Consider the following 20,061-nt stretch of genomic DNA (forward strand, 5'->3'; position numbering starts at 1 on the left):
ACAATGACTCTCGAGTGAAGGCAGAGCAGTGTGAGTGGATTTTGGGGACCAAGCAGGAACCAATTCAGAGAAGGCCATGGGTAGCAGTGACCACTGCTATGGTCTGGGGTATAGGACATTATGGCTTGGAGGTGACTGATCACAATAGGGACAAGAGACTAGAGGAAGTTTGTCACTGCAGCAGTTGTGTGGGGTTGCCATGTGAATCAACTTTTTGGATGGTGGAATCATTTACAGAGCTGGAGGAGGAACAGACTTGGAGAGGGATGATGAAGGGGCAGGCATCAGTAATTCCACTTCGTATGTGTTCCCTTTGACTGTTTGTGAGATGTCCAGGTGGTAGTGTCAGGAGACTGGTAGGCATATGAGTAGGGCAGCGGTGCCCATGTGGGAGCTGGTGTAACCATATTGCAGCAAGGTCTGTGAGGTGAACAAAATCATACAGGGGGAGAGAACTAGAAGAGAGTGCAGATCAAGGAGGATCCAGCAAAGGGGACAGCAAGGGAATGATGTTCCTGCAGTCAAAAGAGGAGGGTGTTTGAACAGGAGGAAATGGTGCAGTGCAAGTGATTAAGATGGGGGCAGAAGAGCATCACTGGAATGTGCAGGTAAATCTGTGGGTGAATCATTGTCCACTGAGAGTTAAATGTAACTTGCAGTCATGGGGACCTGCAGACCTGCAGATCGTGGTGCTCTGTTGTCGTCCTGTGGGACAGGCTGCCCAAGCACTGACAGGGTCCGGAGCTCCTGTTGCATGTGGGTCATTGTTGAGGGCACACATGTTCTCAGTACTGTGTTCAAATGCAGGTAGCACATTTTCCTAAATTTTCAGATGTAACATTGTACCTCTTGTCTTTGGCCATTTTACCTGTAATTTCTTACCTTTCTACAGATTTTGGAAGTTTGTTTGAAATTTCACCATACTATATTTCATGATTCCAAGATGCACATTTTTTTTCACATTGTAATATATCTGAAATCAGGACATATTAGAAACAGTACAGTTTTAGGTCCTATAAAATACAGTATGCATGCTCTTTTATTTGCTTATAATTTGAACTTAATGAGTGACACAGCTGTTAAACATATATTCACTATACAGTTTTCCAGGACAGCTTACATAGATACAAGAACTTTAAAAGTATTTAAATTTTACTGATAAAGGAACAGGAGTAAGTTTGGGAAGAGTTGAATATTGTGTCATCTTTCTGTAGACAGAGATTGAGGTCTGATGGACTTTCTCAAAGGATGGGTGTGCAGCAGAGTGCAGGAGGAAGAGGAGTTTCAGGGTACCTCTGGAAGAGGAGACCACCTGATTCCTGGTGACATTGTCCTTCCATTTTCATCAGAAAAATGTCTTAACACAGAGTAAAGGAGTGTTTGCAGAGAGGTGGGAAACTCAAACTCCAGGTGGGACTGGAGTTGTCAGCGAGGTCATTGCTGACCTTCATGACAGTATAGTCTGGGGGGGTGTTTTGTTTGTTTTATTTTTTTTTTTAAGAGCATTGTTTGGAAGTGGGACACATCTTCAGCTTATCCAGTCGGCAAACATTTGGTGCCCAAAGGGGCCTCCTCATCAGGTTCTCCCAGGGAGTCTACTGTTGGGCCCTGGGTGTGGTCTCTTACAAGGGTAATTTCTCATAGGAAGTTTTAATGTGTGACTTTTTTTTTCATTTTGAGAAAAACTAAGAACTATATTATGAGACTTGACCATTCTTAAAGTTGTAACACAAGAGTTTTATCAGGAATGCTGCTTATTTAAAATTGCTCACAAGAGTGGTGTTAGGATTTGTTTCAGTCATATGTTAGAGAATAGATGTGGAAAATTTAGACGAGACACCCGAGCAGCTCCTGATCCAGGTCTCTAAATGGAAGGAAAGTGTAACTGATGAAAATCTGTTTATGCTGGGGAGGGTTGTAGAATTCAGAATAGCATAGTTGAGACAGGGCCACTGGCAACACATGGATGGCAAGCCATCATCCATGGCCCTTGCAGGGGTAACTGTGCACCTCAGAGTTAGTTTTGCTCTGTTTCTCAAAGCATGTCCTTGGACCCACTGCATCAGAGTGACTGGTTCCTGAGCCCCACCCAGACCTCCAGTTCAGTAACTCCTAGAGCAAAGATTTTCAACCTTTTCCATCTCATGACACACATAAACTAATTACTAAAATTCTGCAGCACACGAAAAAAAATAAATTTTTGCTCATCTTACAAAGAAATAGGTATAATTTTGATTCAGTCACACTGAACAGCTATTGTTTTGTTCAAGGCTGTTGTCATTTTTTTTTTATTTGACAGTCTTAGGGGAAAAGAGGTCTGTGTCCCTGACTAAAGAGTCAGGTATTGCATGTTTTAAAGATTCTTGTGGCACACCAGTTGAAAATCGCTGTCTTAGAGGAAGGGTGAGGAATCTGTGTTTTTGTGGTCACTATTATTTGTGAAACTTCAGGTTTTTTTCTTTATCAGTTTCCCACTGTATGTCACTTAATTCCCTCTAAGACAGTTCAGGAGAATTGCCAAATACATGGGCCTGTTCTTTCTCTTTACTGGAATCTACAATTTTAAACAAGCTCTTTCAGTGACTTTGATGTAGAACAATGATTTTCAGCCGGTGTGTCACAAGAATTATTAAAACATGAAATAGCTGACTATTTAGTCAGGGGCACTGACCTCTGTTCCTTTAGACTGTCAAATGAAAAAATGACAACAGCAAACATAACAGACATCCCATGTGAATGAATCAAAATTATACCTGCCCTTTTTGTCAGATTGGCAAATGTATTTTATGGTGTGCTGCAGAATTTTATAATTAGTTTGTATGCTGTGGGATGAAAAAGGTTGCAAATCGCTGATGTAGAATGCTTTCAGAGCCACTGTCCACTGCAGTGGTGACCTGATGCCCAGCTGTCCCTCTGTGGGGTGGGCTTACTTTGTTGGTCTTTGTGTACACTTCAGTACTTTAGAAGACTTCCCATCCCACCCCCACTCCCACCTTTGTTTGTCCTATTCTCTCATAACTTTTTGTCTTCTGTATCCAGTCTCTGATCATTGAGGGATCAAGACATTTACTGATCAGAGTTAAGCCTCGTACCCAAGGGCTTCCTTGTAGAGATGCTCACATTCCTAACATTGCACGCTGGCTCTCTGTCCTTCACATGTGAGGATTTAAAAATCACTGGAGGTTTGATATTTGCCTCTGCCCTAGGACCAAGGAGAGCACTTCTGTTCATTTTCATGGAAACAATGAATGAGTAGTCCTATTAGCACTTCACCATGAGAGCAGTTTCTATAGAAAATCATTCCATGACTATGAATTATGCCTCAATAATGGAAAACATGGGAAAAGTTTGGGAAGTAAGTATTGGCCCATAATTACTAGTAATCCAAGTATTTGTATAATTTTAGGATTTTACTATTACTCTTTTTTTCCCCCCTCCACCTGAGAACATGAGTTTATGGGGCCTTTGAATAGTAACGTTTAGTCTAGCCTTGACCAGTGTGGCTCAGTTGGTTGAGCATCCTCTGGCAAGGCGAAAGGCCCCCATTTTGATTCCCTATCAGGGCACATGCCTGGGTTCTGGGCCTAGTCCCCAGTTGGTGGCATTTGAGAGGCAGTGAATCAATGTTTCTCTTCCTCCCCTCCTCGCTCTCTAAAAATAAGTAAGTAAAATCTTTACCAAAAACAAGAATTAACTTTTATCAGTAGCTGTATAAATCCTTCCTACTGCTTAAACATACCCCCTTTTGTTTTGACAACATACATCATCTGGGAAACATAGCCTAAGCACAAAATATGATATGTTACAAATATTAGGAAACTGTAAATTGAGAAAATTTAATGAAGTCCTTTGACGTCAGGCACAATGGAAGGTATTGCAAGTATTCAGTGAAGGTCATTTAACTTTGTTTCCAATATGAGTTTCCATTAACCACCAATGTCTTTTCTAGGGTGTGGTTATTATTGCCCTTTTTTAGGTGAAACCTTCTAGGTGGAAGCATAAATTATTTCAAGAGACATTCAATTCTTTCACTTCACATAGAGACCCAGTAGGAAGGTTTCTTTTGTCTAAACAAGCTGTGCTACATACCTACAAATAACTAGTTTTGGAACTTCTGCCTGCCTGTTAGCAGCACATAGTGGGGCTGTTTACCAGACATTTCTTTTCTTTTTTTTTTTTTTTTAATTTTTAAGGTTTTATTTATTTATTTTTAGAGAAAGGTGAAGGGTAGGAGAAGGGGAGAGAAACATCAATCAGTTACCTCTCATACACCCCCAGCTGGAGACCTAGCCCACAACCCAGGCATGTGCTCTGACTGGGAATTGCGCCTGTGACCCTTTGATTCGCAGGACTATGCTCAATCCACTGAGCCACACCAGCCAGGGCTGTGTTTACCAGACATTTCTGAGAAATTAAGTGACTGTTAGAACTTGGTAGATGATAGTACATTTAATGGGCCTGGATGGGGACAGTCAGAGCCACCAAAGATACAAATGCAGTGTTTTAATGTATCTGAAGAGTGAGGAACTAAGGCAGTCTTTTCACAGCCCTGATCATCCTAACTTCTTGTTGCCTTTTCCATATTCATCTGAGATGGTCCTATGACTCAAGTCACTAAAACAAATTTGCTAGTGAAATGATTAATTTACCAAGTTATCAAAAACTTAATTATAGTAAATATTTTTGAGGAATCTGTAAATATCGGTGGTATTCAAGAATATTCCTTAAAAGTTTTATTAGTTAATTGGTAGTTCTTTTGAACTGGTCCTTTGGTCAATGGGCCTGATGCCTTTTAAGACCCCTTAACTCACTTGAGACCTGCTGGTCTGGTTGGCCTGTCACTTTGGCTCTTGGGATTGATTGATCCAGCACCTTCTACCTTGTAGGGTTTCTTTGTGTGGTAGCAGGTAACCACTCATTCCTTCTTGGCAGACCAACTCCCCACTTAAGAAGGAATCATCTTAAGGCAGGGTATAGAGTTGTGGGGTGAGGGTCTGTTCACTTATCAATCCCCCTGACCTTCCCCCCCCCCCCCCCACTTTTGCCCTCCATCTCACCCATTGAGTTTTCCTTCTTGATTTAGCCTCTTGTTTTCCAGTGTCAGATCACAGCATTCTGATTGGGAAAATTACTTAGAAATAATTTTGACCCATCTTAAAGTAATGTTAAGTTATTTTTCTTTTGAGTTTAAATCTTAAAGTTGTAAGGTTTAAAAAAAATCAATAAACACCAAAGGAAAAGAAACAGTCCTTCCGTCTAAAACGGCTATGTTTCTTACAGTTGATCTTTATCATCCCAAAGGTGATTATCTCTTCTTCCCAATTTGATAGCTGTATGCGTTTAATGAGTATTTTCTTTATTTTATGACTCCAAAGCTTTGTATACCCAGCTGTTCTAGGGCCCTTCTGGGGGAGTCGGAACAAGCAAATATTGCAGAGCAATCTCTTGTCCCACCTGGTGTTCACTTTGGTGTCATTTTCTAACTGTAACTGGAGGTTGGGGAGAAGTAAAGTTTCCAGGTAGGCCGGGCAAAGATGTCAGAAGTGTGTTGGGTCTGTACCCCATCAGAGACATGGAATTTGGGGCCAGGTTGATCTGAAGAGCTGTCTGTAGGGATCCCAGCCTGATGTGGATTTGGGGCAGTGGTTTGTGTGGTGGGAGGAAGCTCTTTCATCCCCATTCTGCCTTGGTCAAGTTCTGTTTCTTACTGTTCGCACTGGAGTCCTTTGCAGATATTAAAAGCTATTTTGGACACTTACTGAAAAATAACTTATTTTTCTAGGAATAATGCCAAGATAAACTTCTTATATACTCCTGTGCATAGCTGTGATTATATCCTTAGGGTAGAGTACAGGGCATATAGAAAAATGGGGGTGGTGTTGATTATTTAAAATCATGTAACAATAGCAACCCTAATAAAAAAAAAAGTACATGTTAGATTCCTTTAAAAATTAAGGAATACCACAGAAATATAATATTTGCCTTTCAAAATCATTTGATGGACTTAGATAAATGATGGTTGAGCTATGATGACAAATGATACATGCAAAGGGCATGTGGCCAAATCTAGCAAATGGGAGTGTGGTGAGCTGTACCCCCACAGCTGCTGGTTCTGTGTCTTTGTATTTACCTGCTATTACTCATAGCTCAAAATGCTAACATGCTGGGGGGTGGAGGATGTCACAGTGAACCAATGTGACTTCCACACCACGCTAGCCTTTTCTTTCCATGATTAGGAATTACATATTAGCTGATCTGAATTCCAGAAATGCATATTGTGTACATCTTAAGACTTTTGATGGATATTGTTCTATTGCCTTCCAACAAAAGCCACATACCAGATCACCAGCATTACAAGATGCTCCCAAGGCTGTAGGTTTATCACTATGAGCTTTGATAGCAGAAGATGGTGTCTCATTATTTCAATTTGCAAATTTTTTTTGATTACTGGTAAAAAATTAAAGTACTTATGTTTAAAGAAATAACCTATTTCTTTTTTGAGTTGCTTAGGTCCTGTCCTTTGCCAGTTTTTCTGCTAGAGTCTCTTAGAATACTTTATAAAGCAAGGTGGGTGGCAGAGAGGTTAGGGGTGGGGACTCTACTGCTGGACCTCCCGCTCCACCACCTGGGCAAGATGCACACCTATGGGCCTCAGGTACTTCTCTTGTAAGGTGGTGCTGGCCCTTATTTAGATCCTTCCTTGGGAATTGTGTATTAAATGAGCACTGAACACAGAGCCTGGCATGAAGTACTTGAGAAGTAAAGACTGGCCAAGAGGAAGAGAAAAAAATAATACCTGTATTATTGTTTGCTTTGCCTTGTGTGTTCAGTATTTTCTTCTAGTTTGTTGATTGCCTTCACATATGTTCTTGTGGCTGGTCCTGGAGGGGAGTATAAGTGCTCCTGTAGTCTCTCCTCTTGCACTTTCCTTAATGGCACAGTCCACCACTGCATCAGAATTACCTGTGGCATTTTTCTTTAAATGTTTCTGTCTTATTCCCTATAAAAGTAAAGGCATGTTCATTTTGGAAAATCTGGGGAAAGTATAAAACTAAAATTAGTAATGCATCGCCTATGGAACTTTACCAAATAGAACTGCTTCCGGCTCCACCCTAGATTTTTAAATCAGTTTCTGGGGCAGAGGAATGGGAAATCGATACTTGAAGAGGTTTTTACTCAGGATTTTTTAGGAACCACTGCTTTGTTTGTTTGTTTGTTTGTTTGTTTTCAGGAAGGTCTTAATCACCTTTGCATTACAAAATATTCATCTTATTACCCTCTAGTACATTTACAGGCTTATTTTTTATTTTTGTCATTTTCTACTGATTCTTCTGAATTCTTTTTTCCCCAAAAGTAGAATTTTTTTTTTTCATTTTAAAAATAGTAGATGCTTGTTGTAAAATGTTCAAACAACACATAATTATAAATATGATCCTATCACTGTCTAGCGATAACCACTAGATAATATTAGGGTTTTTCTAAGAATAGATACAAACATATAGAGTTGATTAAGAAAAAATGAATGACCTTATACTATTCTGTAACTTTCTTTTTAATTTTATTATTTTTAGAGAGCTGGGAGAGGGAGGGAGAAAGAGAGGGAGAGAAACATCAATGTGTGGTTGACTCTCACACACCCCCTACTGGGGGCCTGGCCTGCAACCCAGGCATGTGCCCTGACTGGGAATTGAACCAGTGATCCTTGGGGGCTCGCAGGCCCTCACTCAAACCACTGAACTACACCAGCCAGGTGTAACTTTATTTTTTAGCTTAATGTGTTAAAGACAGCTTTTCATGAAAGTATAATGATCTAATGTATTATTATTATATTATCATTATTATTATTATTATAACAATTATTGTAGGACAGGCCTCAGCTAGGCCATTATTTTGCTCCACATGGCTGTTACTGGGGTCTCTTGGAGCCTGCCTAATTTTTTGTGACTGTGTATTATTTCATTAGGTCTCTTGCCATAATTTATTTAGTTAGTCTACCTTTGAAAGGCATTTAGGAGTTTTACAATTTTTAATAATTTAATAAAGGTGTGATGCCTATCTTTGCACAAGCATTTTAGTGTGCTAGTTTACAGCGTTTCCCTAATAATAAGTCATAAGTAGTGGAACTACTGAATCAGAAGAAATGCACATTTTCCTTTTTTTTATTCCTTCATCCTCTTATTTATACCTTTCTTTAAAAATATTTTATTTATTTTTAGAGGGAGGGGAAGGGAAGGAGAAAGAGGGAGAGAAACATCAACATGTGGTTGCCTCTCATGCGCCCCATGCTGGGGACCTGGCCTGCAACCCAGGCACCTGCCCTGACTGGGAATCAAATCAGTGACCCTTTGGTTTGCAGTCCGGTGCTCAGTCCACTGAGCCACACCCAGCTAGGGCCAGAAATGTACAATTTTCTGTTTGATACGTGTTGCTTTCCAAAGCCATACTAAATTGCATTACTACCAAAGTGCCTGAGAATTGATATTTCTCCATCTCCTCATCAATACCAGTCATCATGTTTTTATTTTGGTCCTACTGATAGGTGAAAAATATCTTTAGCTTTCATTTCATTTCTTTGATGATTAGTTAACTAGAACTTAACAGCCTTTGGAGGACATATTCATATAGAATTCTCCCTTTTAAAGATTGCAGTCATCACCAGTCAGTTTTAGAACATTTTTATCACTCCAAAATGAAATCCTGTACCATTAACCATTACTCTCCATTTCCCCTGATCCCCCAGCTAGAGGCAACCACTAATCTGTTTTCTGCCCCTTTGCATTTACCTACTCTGGACATTTTATGGAAATCAGATTCAACAACCTTTTTCATGTCATGGCACACAAACTAATTACTGAAATTCTGTGACACACCAAAAAAAAACGTTGTTTTTTTTTTTTTTGACAACCTAAGGAACAGAGGTCAGTGCCCCTGACTAAATAGTCAGTTATTGCATGTTTTAAAATTTCTCGTAGCACACCAGCGTGCCTGCTATGGCACACTGGTTGAAAATCACTGACTTAGCATAATGTTTTCAAAGCTTATGTTGTAGCATGTATCAGTTGACGGGCATTTTTAGTTGTTTCCACTTTTTGGCTGTTGTGACTAATGAGGCTGCAAACATTTGTGTACACATTTTTGTGTAAACATATGTTTTCATTTCTCTTGGGTATATACTTAGGAGGGTAATTGCTGGGTCATATGGTAACTCAAGGTGTAACCTTTTGATGAACTGCCAGACTGTTTTTCCAGAGAGGCTGCTTAGTTTGACATTCCAGTATTGTATAAGGCTTCTAATTTTTCACATGCTCTCCAAAACTTGTTACTGTCTTTTTTTGTTGTAGCCTGGTGGATACAAAGTGGTATCTCATTGTGGTTCTGATTTCCATTTCCTTGATGACTGATGGTGTTGAGCATCATTTCATGTGCTTATTGACCAGTTGTATATCTTCTCTGGGAAAATGTCTATTGACGTCCATTTTTAATTAGGTTATTTGTCTTTTTATCATTAAACTGTAAAAGTTCTTTGTATGTTTTAGATATAAGTCCCTTATCACATACATGATTTGCAAATATTTTCTCTAATTCTTAGAATCACCTTTCACTCTTTTTCCGTAGTGTCCTTTGAGACATAACAATTTTTTATTTTAATGAGGTTCGGTTTATTTTTTGTTGTTGTTGTTTGTGCTTTTGGTGACATGTCCAAGAATCCGTTGCCTCATCCAAGGTCGTGAAGATTTACTCCTGTTATTTTCTCTAAACATTTTTATAATCTTAGCTCTCACATTTAGATCTTTTATTCATTTTGAGTTAATTTTTGAGTTTGATGTGAAGAAGGGGTTCACCCTCCTTTTTTTTATGTGGATATCCAGTTGTCTTGTCCTTTTCATCACCATTAGTTGAAAAAACTGTTCTTCTCTCCATTGAGTTTTCTCGTCACCAAGGTATAGAACATTTTATATAGTAAGTGCTGCAACCTTTCTGGAAAACAATTTAACAACATACAGGGTGGGGCCAAAGTAGGTTTACATTTGTTTGTATGGAAAATAATACAGTAAATCACAATACAAGAACAAACTGTTTCGTGTACTCACAACTGTAAACCTCCTTTTGGCCCCACCCTGTATATCAGGAGCTTTAAGAATGGTCCTGACTTTTGACTATTTCCATTCTCAAAAACAACCATTTTTCCCCCAGTTTTCCTTTTTTCAAACCTTAAGTCTTTATGTTAAGAAGTTTTTTATCTTCATTCTAAAAATATTCTTTATTTTTCCTAATACTTTTAATGGTTTCCGTCTATTTTTATGCATTCTAATTCATCTGGAATTTAATTTTATATTTTATGATATAGGAATCAATGTACATGGGGGGTTTTTTAGACTTGTATAAAGAAATCTGTAGCTTTTATAGCTTTGGTATTTGGCAAGAGAGATTTCTCCCTTTGTTCTTACTGTTTTTTAAACAAAATTGCATAAAATCTATGCTCTACTTTTGTGGGTGTTTTCAATGCTGTAGTTCTGTTCTGTATTTTTAAATGGAGATTCTTGTCTAAGCACTTTTCCTTTTATTCTCAGTGCCCTCCTGAGCAGGGAAGTCTGTACAGTATGAGGATGCCTCTGACATAGATTTCAGGCCACTTACAGTTCATACAACCCTTTCATCTCACTGAGAAGCAGTTTGAGAGAGGAGGAAGTTCAATGTACCCTGTGTTTGTAAGCACTTTGCAGACTGTACTAGTGCTGCACAAGTATACAGGTTTACATGGGGAGGGCCAAACACAGGGCCATGAGGCATGTCTTCTGTTCCATTTTGCTGTTGATTCAGCTTCATCCTTCAGTTTACTTTTGAGACACGTGTAAACAGTGTGTGGACCTCATTAAGCATCTACTGGTAGACAGATAATAGAGAACATTTTGAATGTGCTCTATGATTTCCAACCACGCTATTTCTACATGTTGAGGTATAAGCATATGGTCATGTATAGTTCAAAAGATGCTAATAAGAACATCCCAAATGAGAAACAGTGTGTTAACTTTTAATGACTTAAAAGCAATCTGTTTATAATTTAATTGCAAGGTTAGAATTTTTACTTGATTTTTAAATATGATTTGTTTATTTTGTGTATAGTATTTCTATATCTTTAGAAACAGCAGTCTTGGTCTCTTCAAGTCACTGTCATTAGAAAATAAAGGTGATGCCCTGAGCAGTGTGGCTCAGTTGGTTGGAGCGTGGTACTGTACACCAAAGGTTGCGGGGTTTGATTCCTGGTCAGGGCACATACCCGGTTGAATGCTTGATCCCCAGTCAGGGCGCTTACAAGAAGGCAACCAATCTGTGTTTCTTTCTCACACTGATGTTTACTGTCTTCCTCCCCCTTCCCCTCTCTCTAAAAGCAGTGAAAACCTCCTTTGATGAGGGAAAAGAAAATAAAGGAAAGAAGGAAACAGTGGTCAACTGTAGGGTGTGGGCCTTAATTGGGTCCTGCTTTGTGCAAAAGAGGTGTAAAAATCTTTTTTTTCTTTCTTTTTTTTTTGACAACTAGAAAAATTTGCGTGTGGACTTAGGTATTAGCAAATATTAAATAATTATCAGTCATTTTGTTAAGGTATCCTTTCCTCTCTGCTTTCCTGTGTTTGAAATTTTTGTAGATACAAAAGAAAGAGACCTAAACAAGGATCACTTAGACTTCTCACATTCCGTATATCCATTCCTGTTAGTTTCTGATTGGGCTTTCCCCCCCCCCCCCCTTTCCTGAGAATAAGGTGAAGAAGGAGGAGACTTTTAACATCAATACTGAGTGCTTTTGTGAGCATAGTTAAAAGCTGTACATATTGAAGCTTTATTTTAAATTGCAAGAAAAGGAGGAGGGAGGTTACAGTTTATATCCAGCCTTACATTCATTACATATCCTGCTGTCATACCATATAGACAGAACCTGGAGTAAATAACAAGCTAGATATAAATATTTACCATATATAATAGAGGACTATGGTTCATACATATGCATGTTCACAGAAAAAAAGACTAGAAGAAGAAAAACCTATCAGAATTTCAGTAGTGGACTCCTGGATATTGGGATTCAAGTGTTATTTTCTTAGTAATTTTGTTGCTTTCCAAATTTGCTACATTACTTTTATAATGAGGGAGAAATTAATGTAAGAAAAAGGGGCTGTTTGGTCTTAGTTAACTACTACTCAAGTCAACAAGCTATGCTTCTCAGCTAGGACTTTGCTTTTGCATCAGACCTTAGTTTGGCTTCCAGGAGTTTTGATCCTGATTAAAGCCATGCAGCTTTTCAACATGCTTATTTTTTGAGTTCTCATAAAGCTAGAACCAAACCAGAAAACCCTGTAACTTTAAAAATGAGCTTTGGTTCATTAAGGAATATTTTTAATAGTTTTTTCCCTCCTAATTGCAAGTATATGGTTGTAATTCTTCATTTGAAAAGTCAGAGTGGTGGTGTACTTCAGAGGAGGTGGTGAGTGTTGTAAAATCAAGTTGGGAGTGTCAGAACATCAGAGTTCTGAAGAACATCTGAAGAATGTTGGCTGTAGTTTGTAAAGAATAAGAAGACTCTGTAGGTCACCTTTTCCATTTTCCATAACAGGCACAGTCAGTCTGGCTTATTCTTTTTAAGGGTTGAAAGCAACTAAACTGTTTCTGTATCTTTAACAGATCATCAGATATTTTTTGAAAATACTGTCAGGTGTCTGAGTGGAAATTTTAATGAAAGGAAATGCATTTCATAAGCATTAACGATTATACTGGATAGTCATATTAAGGATAAGTGTCATATTAGTCTTTTAGAACAGATAATGAATACTGCAGGTATTGTCCTTTTGGTCACAAAATAATGAAGTCCAGAAGGTGGCTCTGATTCTTCTCCATCAAATATTTTTCAGTTAAATTCAACCATATGAAATTGTCAATGTTTGACCATTTGGGCCTACAAAAACAGCAGTTTATATGGTTTCACCTAATATAATACACAGCTTTTCCTAAGTTGTATGTATTGTAGAGAGTTGGGTTTAGGTTACTATGAGCAGGGACCCTAAAAAACCCCCAGAATTTATTTATTAAAAATTGTGTATTTATTCTTACATGTTTAAACTTCAGTCACCTTCAGAGTACTTTCCATTTGATGCAATAGACCTATCTAGACTTTTTTACCACTGCTTAAAACAGTTTTGAACTCACTAATTTTGATGCCTTTTAGTGCGTCTGCCATTTTTTGACTCTTCCACATTGGTAAACATTTCCCTTTGATGACTTTTTTTCATCCGGGGAAATAAAAAAAAAAGTTGCTCAGGTGAGATTGGATGAATAGGGAGGGTAGGGCACAGGGGTCATGCCATTTTTGAAAACTCAGTGTGGTGTGGGCAGGTATGCTCATAAATCACCCATCATGAAATGGGCAAAGGCTTTGAAAGAGTCTTCAAAAAAAAATTCTCTGAAGCTGAACTCAGCCTCTCACAACAATGCTGTCTGGTGCACTGATACAGATGGGTTCCTAGAACACTCACCTGGCGGGGGGTCTGCACTACAAGGGGCTCACCCTCCATAAGACAATTCCAGGGTTTTTTGGGTCACTCCTCGTACAGATAAGAATAAGAATCATTTTCAACAGTCATATACAAGTGAACTTTTTTTTTTTTAAGATTTTATTTTTAGACAGAAGGGAAGGGTAAGAGTAAAAGAGGGAGAGAAACATCAGTGTGTTGTTGCTTTTCATGCACTCCCTAGTAGGGACCTGGCCTTCAACCCAGGAATGTGCCCTGGCTGGTAATCGAACCAGCAAATCTTTGGTTTTCAGGCCAGTGCTCAATCCACTGAGCCACACTATCCAGGGCCCCAAGTGAACTTGATTTAATCAGCCTTGCTTCTTGGCTGGTTTCTTTGCTTCTTTATCTTCCTTAAAGTCTGAATTAAAGAGAACCATACCAGCTGCCTTCTCTCTGTGCCAATATTCATTGGTTTTAGCATTTGTTTGAAAAATAATTAATAACATGAATTGGAACTCTAAAGATTATTAAAATGTTTATTAATTTGTTTTATTTTAGTCTCAGATGCAAACATCAGTGGGAATTGTACCTACTCAGGCAATTGCAACGGGCCCCACTGCAGATCCTGAAAAACGCAAACTGATACAGCAGCAGCTGGTTCTACTGCTTCATGCTCATAAATGTCAGAGACGAGAACAAGCAAACGGAGAGGTTCGGGCCTGCTCTCTCCCACATTGTCGAACCATGAAAAATGTTTTGAATCACATGACCCATTGTCAGGCTGGGAAAGCCTGTCAAGGTAAGTGCCATTTTCTGAAATTCTATTGACAGATCTTAGGATGAAATTTGTCCTTCTTGTTCTTAGGCAGCTCTCTTATTATAGGGTTCCTGTAGCCTGCATCTCCATACACCATCCATTCAGACGCCACTGGAACACTTAACTGCTAGAGAGAAAGGCGATTTGGCTTTATATATTCTGTGACCTTCTACTGGATGAGGCTGTGCCCTGCATTTGTTCTTTTCCTCCTCCCTCTGTCATAGAAGACTTTTTTTTTTAAGATTTATTTATTTAGAGAGAGGGAGAAGGTAGGGAGAAAGAGAAAGAGAGAAGCATTGATGTAAGAGCAAAACGCCAGTCGGTTGCCTCTTGCATGCGCTCCAGCCAGGTATTATTCCCAAAACCCAGGCATGTGCCCTGTGTAGGATGATGCCCAGTCAGTTGAGCCATGCCAGCCAGGGCTCTCACAGAAGACTCTTGTTATTTCTTAGGCACAGTCTTCCTTAATTTTAAATGTCTAGATCACAGTTTTCTTTTGGGCATTGTAGCACACACATCTGCATGTACACACCCTTACACCCAAAGCATCTCTCTTGCAGCTGTGCCATGTGTTCAGGCAAGTCAGGGCTCACTGCTTGCTCCTCCATACTTTTGTCTTGAAACTAATCAGGATACTGGGTGACTGTTTGTGACCTGGGAAACGGAGCACACCATATCATCTCTGCCACCTCCTCCCTCCCCCTTGAGGTGGTGACTTAGGCACATCATGTGACCCCCCATTTCCCCTCTTTCCCTCTTTTACCATAGACCCCTTCATTCTACAGAAGAAAGTGTTTCTTACTAACTACTATCCTCTAAACTTTATCCTCTTTCCTTTTCTTTTCTTGTGCTCATAAACCTTGGGGAGACACTCTCCCTATCTGCCTATCTCACTTTGACATTTGTGAGTCCCCAGCATAACCCTTGATGGGGAAACTGAAGAGGTTATGCCAGACCTTTAGAAAGAAATGGCAATGCTTCAGTATGGAAATGGAGATAAAGACTTAGAGGAACCAGGTTTAATTATCCTCTGAAGTGCTTTGAAAAGTGTCCAGGGGCTCCCTTCAGAATCTCCACCGACTTCTTATTTGCTTCTCTATCTGTATTTCTTCACCTATGGTATTTAGATGGTTTCATCCTGAAACATACTATAACATTTTTATTTTAAATAATGGCATTGCAGAATTATTTATTGTAACTTTCATTCCAGTTGTTCAGTTTTTCAGGTCAAATAGCTTTTGTTTTGTTTTGTGGGCTGAACCTTAATCACCCATCATTCATAACATTGCTTCTGTGGGACGTTTTTCTTTGGAATTCTCAACAATCAACTTACAAACTTTTTGGAAAAATGCCTGTTTGTAAGTTGAGGACTGCCTGTACTATGTTATGGTTACACTTGTTACCATTTTCTTATGGAACCTGGCATTATAATTTAGGTGTAATTGAAGTGTGACGATTTGGATAGAAAAATAACATCTCGTTGTTTTTCTGGTCATAGTTGCCCATTGTGCATCTTCACGACAAATCATCTCTCATTGGAAGAACTGCACACGACATGACTGTCCTGTTTGCCTCCCTTTGAAAAATGCCAGTGACAAGCGAAACCAACAAAGTAAGTGAGCATTGGGGGTAGAGAAGCTTGGAGATGAGAAAATAAGCTATTCCTGAAGAGAATTCAGAAGTATAGGTAGAAGTAGGGCAGAAATTATTAACCACAAAGTTATAGTAGCGAGTGGAGATATACAGTAGAAAAGGATGAAGCAGAGCCTAACAAGTAGACAGTCTCAGTGTGCTCGGTGGGCGTGGTTGTTTTGGAATTTCTTTCCCAGCCACCTCCACCCCCCTGCACTAGAGTTAGCAGCAGCAGAGCAGTGGAAGAGGATTGTCACCAATGTGACCACTCTTCCTGTTTCTTGACAGATATTCAGTATCTGAGGATTTGAATGTCGCCACTATAATTGCAGTGACTTTGGGGGTAGGGCAAGGGACACTTCTTTTAGAATTGGAAACCCCTAATCCTAAAGTAAGTTTGGGGTCTGTGTCATAGACAAGTCAGTCAGGCCAGAGGTCAGTATAGAATCCAACATGTTGACATTTGTGAGGTTTCCATCTTCCATGGAGCTGCAGTTCCCAGTCCTATTTGCATAACTTAACAATTTATTCAGCACAGATGAGAGTCTCTGCCCCAAACTGGCCTCATTCTGATCATTCCCATTGTTTTGTCATCTTTGGAGTCATCTCTGTAGCCTTTAGCTGATTTATCAATTAAGCAGTGATCGCTGCTCAGGAGGCTTGCCTGTGGCTTCCAGGGGTTCCCTGTAGGCATCAGAGCAGTGAAAAGATGTGCATCTCTTCCCAACATCAAGTCCTTTCCCCTCATTTTAGAGGTAAAACTGTGGTCTTTGGATGTGTCCCTTATTGGACATTATAGGACATTTTCTTTGATACCATGTCACCCCTGTGGGTGGAGCTGCTTCCTGTGACTTGAAGCACAGCAGTTTTTCTCATCTTCCTCCATCTTGTCATGTGCCAGCTTGCCACCCTCCCCTGTTTGTGGCTACATGTTCATCACTCTCGTTCTTCTCAGTCGTCTTCCTCAAGACCCCACTCCTACCTGGAGAGTGTGTGCTGCTTTTCGTTCTGGTTGTTTCCAACTAGTACAGGGAAAGATGGAAAAACATGTTGTTCCTAAGGGAGTAGCGCACTGGTGGTAACTAACCCATGTGCTTTTCCTTTAAGTTCAGCTCACCTCTCTCCTGAGAAAAGGCTTAGTGAGCTGACTCTGCTCAGCAGTGTCCATGTCATGTAGAAGAGACATCTTGGGGCCATGGGCCCATTATTCTCCCTCCCTCTCTATAGAAGGAGCCCTACTAAGTTTCCTTTCAAAGTCACTTTCCAAAATGAGTTACATTATTTTTTGATTGACCAAAATTTCAACGAATATAATTTTTCAGGACATCTCTTCTATAAAGTGAAAGTCTAGGAATCTGCATCTTCTAAACAAAGTATTTAGGACAGTAGTTCTAGTACAATGCAGTCTGTTTTTCCCCCAAGTTAGTAGAAAGCCATTTTTTAAATTAGTATATTGTGATGGTTACAATTTCTTCTGTTTTAGGATGCATTTCAGTAATAGACTTTTTAATTTTGTAGTTGTACAGTATTAATTCTGTGGATAATGAGCTAAGACTTTATTCTGAACTTTTAATTTGGGGGTGTGGCTTTTCTGGGACGTTTGTATCACCATGACAGTTGTAAACTTTTAAGATTTCTCTTTTTAAGAAAACTTACGTTGTTTTATTTAAAAAAAAAAAAAGAAAAGAAACGTGGGTTTTTTGGGGTTTTTTAAACATCCTTATAACTCCTTAGCTATTGTGACAATTAATCCGGTGCGTGCTCTGTGAAGTGGTAAACCACAGTGTTTCTACTAGTCATAATGTAAGATGTTAGCAGGGTGATTTTATAATATAAACTTTGTGTGAAGTTTTGGTAATTTTTCATGAAAGAAATGAAAGTGCTTATTCTAAAATTGTTTTAATGTTTCTCAAGTTAGGTTTCAACTTGGAGTGTATTCTGGCTCTAACAGTTTTGTGATTATAGATAGAAGAGTTTGATGTGAGTGAGAAAGGTTCAGCGATAATCTTTTCTCTAAAAGTTTGTTGGTATTTCTCAACTCTGCTAAAGCAAATTGTGCTTATTACCACATGTGAACACTGGGTTTAGGCAATGAAGAAGAGACGTGGATTCAACCTTCTAGTCCCTTAAAGTTGGCTTCCATAGTCAGAATATCTACATTAAAAATGATGTGACTATGGTATTACCTGAAGGAACAAGATAGAGACAAGTCACTAGTATTAGCAGTCCTTGAGGAGAGGATCAGTGTTTGCTAGAGGGTGAGGCTTGATGGAGCCAAATTTCAATCAAGTAACAATAGAAGAACATTTTACAAGTATGAACAGTGTCATCACAGCTGATATACCTGTAAGGGCAAGATCTGGCAGGACTCAGAAGCTCCTGTGCAAGTAAGGTCATTCAAGGAGAGGGGGGACTATTTGTATTGAGATGGTAAGGACCTTTGGGGATTGAGACCCATGGAGCATATGCCCTGTGCAACCAAGTCTATGTGCTTTCTAGGCAGGGTTTCCCACAGTTGCGCACCTTACCTGGTGCACACATTCCACTCTCTGACTTCTCTCATTGATGTCTCTATTGAGAGAACCTGCTGGAATTACCTGTGGAGCTAACCTGGTGTTTTCTGAAACCCAGACCATTGGTTACCTTTTTGGGCTATGTTGAAATTTTTGGTTTTCTGTTTTCTAGAGATTCTTTAATCAGTGATCTCAAGCTATCCATCCTTTTAGAGATAATCAGATTTTATTGAATAATTAGGACTATTCAAAGAGTCTGTATAATCCTAATGTTAGTCCTGGCATCTGACTCAGTAAATTCCAGTTCACGGGGTGGCATGGAGTCGGAGCTGTGTGGACACATGACCAGATTCCCTATTAGAACACATGTTGCCTCATCAGTGAGGTTTTTTCTACTCCAAGTGTAGTCCTCAGACCTTATACACAGGCACTCCCAGGGGGCTTGTTAGAAATGCAGACACTGGAGCCCATCCCAGGCTCTCTCTCTTAGAATGGGCATTTTTAACAAATTCCCAGATAATTGGTGTGCAGATGAACAGCTGAGATGCCTTTAACACCTCGAAGGGATTGGGCACCTCTCCTGGAGCTGTTTTAGAAGATTTGAGTCACTATCTGGAGGGAACCATGGGTTTCCTAACTCAGAAACCCACAAGGGCTGTCAGATAGATTCTATAGGGTCAGCCCCAGAGCCAGAATGAACCCGTTTACTGCTGCAGTGTGGTCCTGTTGACAGTGTTCAGACAGCAGTCCTCCAGCCTATTGCTTGAATACCTCTACTGGCTCATTGCCTGGCCTGGGTAATTGTTCTAATTTTAGGCACCTCTGATGGTTTTAAGCACCTCCCTTTATAATATTGAGTCCAGCTCTACCTCCTTAGAACTTCGACTCATAAAGAGTAGCTTCTGAGATGCTCCATTAAGTGTTTGTTGAACAGACTCTGAGAGCTGAGCAGAGATTCTCAGACACCTCTTTTGACAGACAGTGGTGGGGGTGGGGAGCAGAGGAGGCAGTAGAACCTTAATGGCTGTAGGGACAGAGCAGTAGGCTTGTCTGTCCCCTAATTTAGGTACCAGACAGTCATTGGTGGTGTATTTGATCAGAATAGTGTAGTCCTTGCTCTTCTAGGAAATATAGTGTTGCCCCCTCCTCTGAGTCATTTGGCTTCTAAAGAAAACCTGTTGGAGAGTTTATGCATTCTTGCTCAGTGGTGGCTTGATGGGAGGCCTGCCACTGAGGCTAGGAAGTTCCGTTTTATCCTGTCTTGCACTGTGCATAAGAGGATGCTGAAAAGGAAGGCAGACCCAGCACAGCACCTGCAAGGCATAGCACCAAGACCAACTCTGCGGAGATGTGTGCTGGCCTGAGTAACTTCCAGCACAACTTTTTCCTAGAAATCTAAGAGGTGACTAGATAGTATTTGCTTTGACTGCTTTGTGGTATGTCTCCCAACACCCTGACAAAGCTTTGGAAATTAATGTGTCAATTTTCATTGTATTTCAGATTGAGTTCAGTTTTATTCAGAATGATTGGGGACTGAAGTTCCTGGTAAACAATGCGAGTTAGAAGAGTATACTATGCATGCAATCTACAGTAGAACCAT

The 20,061-nt window shown here is 39.7% G+C and overlaps 1 protein-coding gene across 1 annotated transcript in view; it reads left to right on the forward strand.

Annotated features, from left to right (window-relative positions):
- LOC114495032 (CREB binding protein) overlaps positions 1 to 20,061 on the forward strand; it is a 157,134-nt gene that overhangs the window by 57,176 nt on the left and 79,897 nt on the right. The window contains exons 4-5 of the mRNA XM_028510221.2: positions 14,058 to 14,298; positions 15,815 to 15,928. Of these exons, the coding sequence (XP_028366022.1) occupies positions 14,058 to 14,298; positions 15,815 to 15,928 (355 nt within the window). The remainder of the gene's footprint in view (positions 1 to 14,057; positions 14,299 to 15,814; positions 15,929 to 20,061) is intronic.

Source organism: Phyllostomus discolor, chromosome 3 (assembly GCF_004126475.2).
Source record: "Phyllostomus discolor isolate MPI-MPIP mPhyDis1 chromosome 3, mPhyDis1.pri.v3, whole genome shotgun sequence".
In the NCBI taxonomy this organism is placed as follows: Eukaryota; Metazoa; Chordata; class Mammalia; order Chiroptera; family Phyllostomidae; genus Phyllostomus; species Phyllostomus discolor.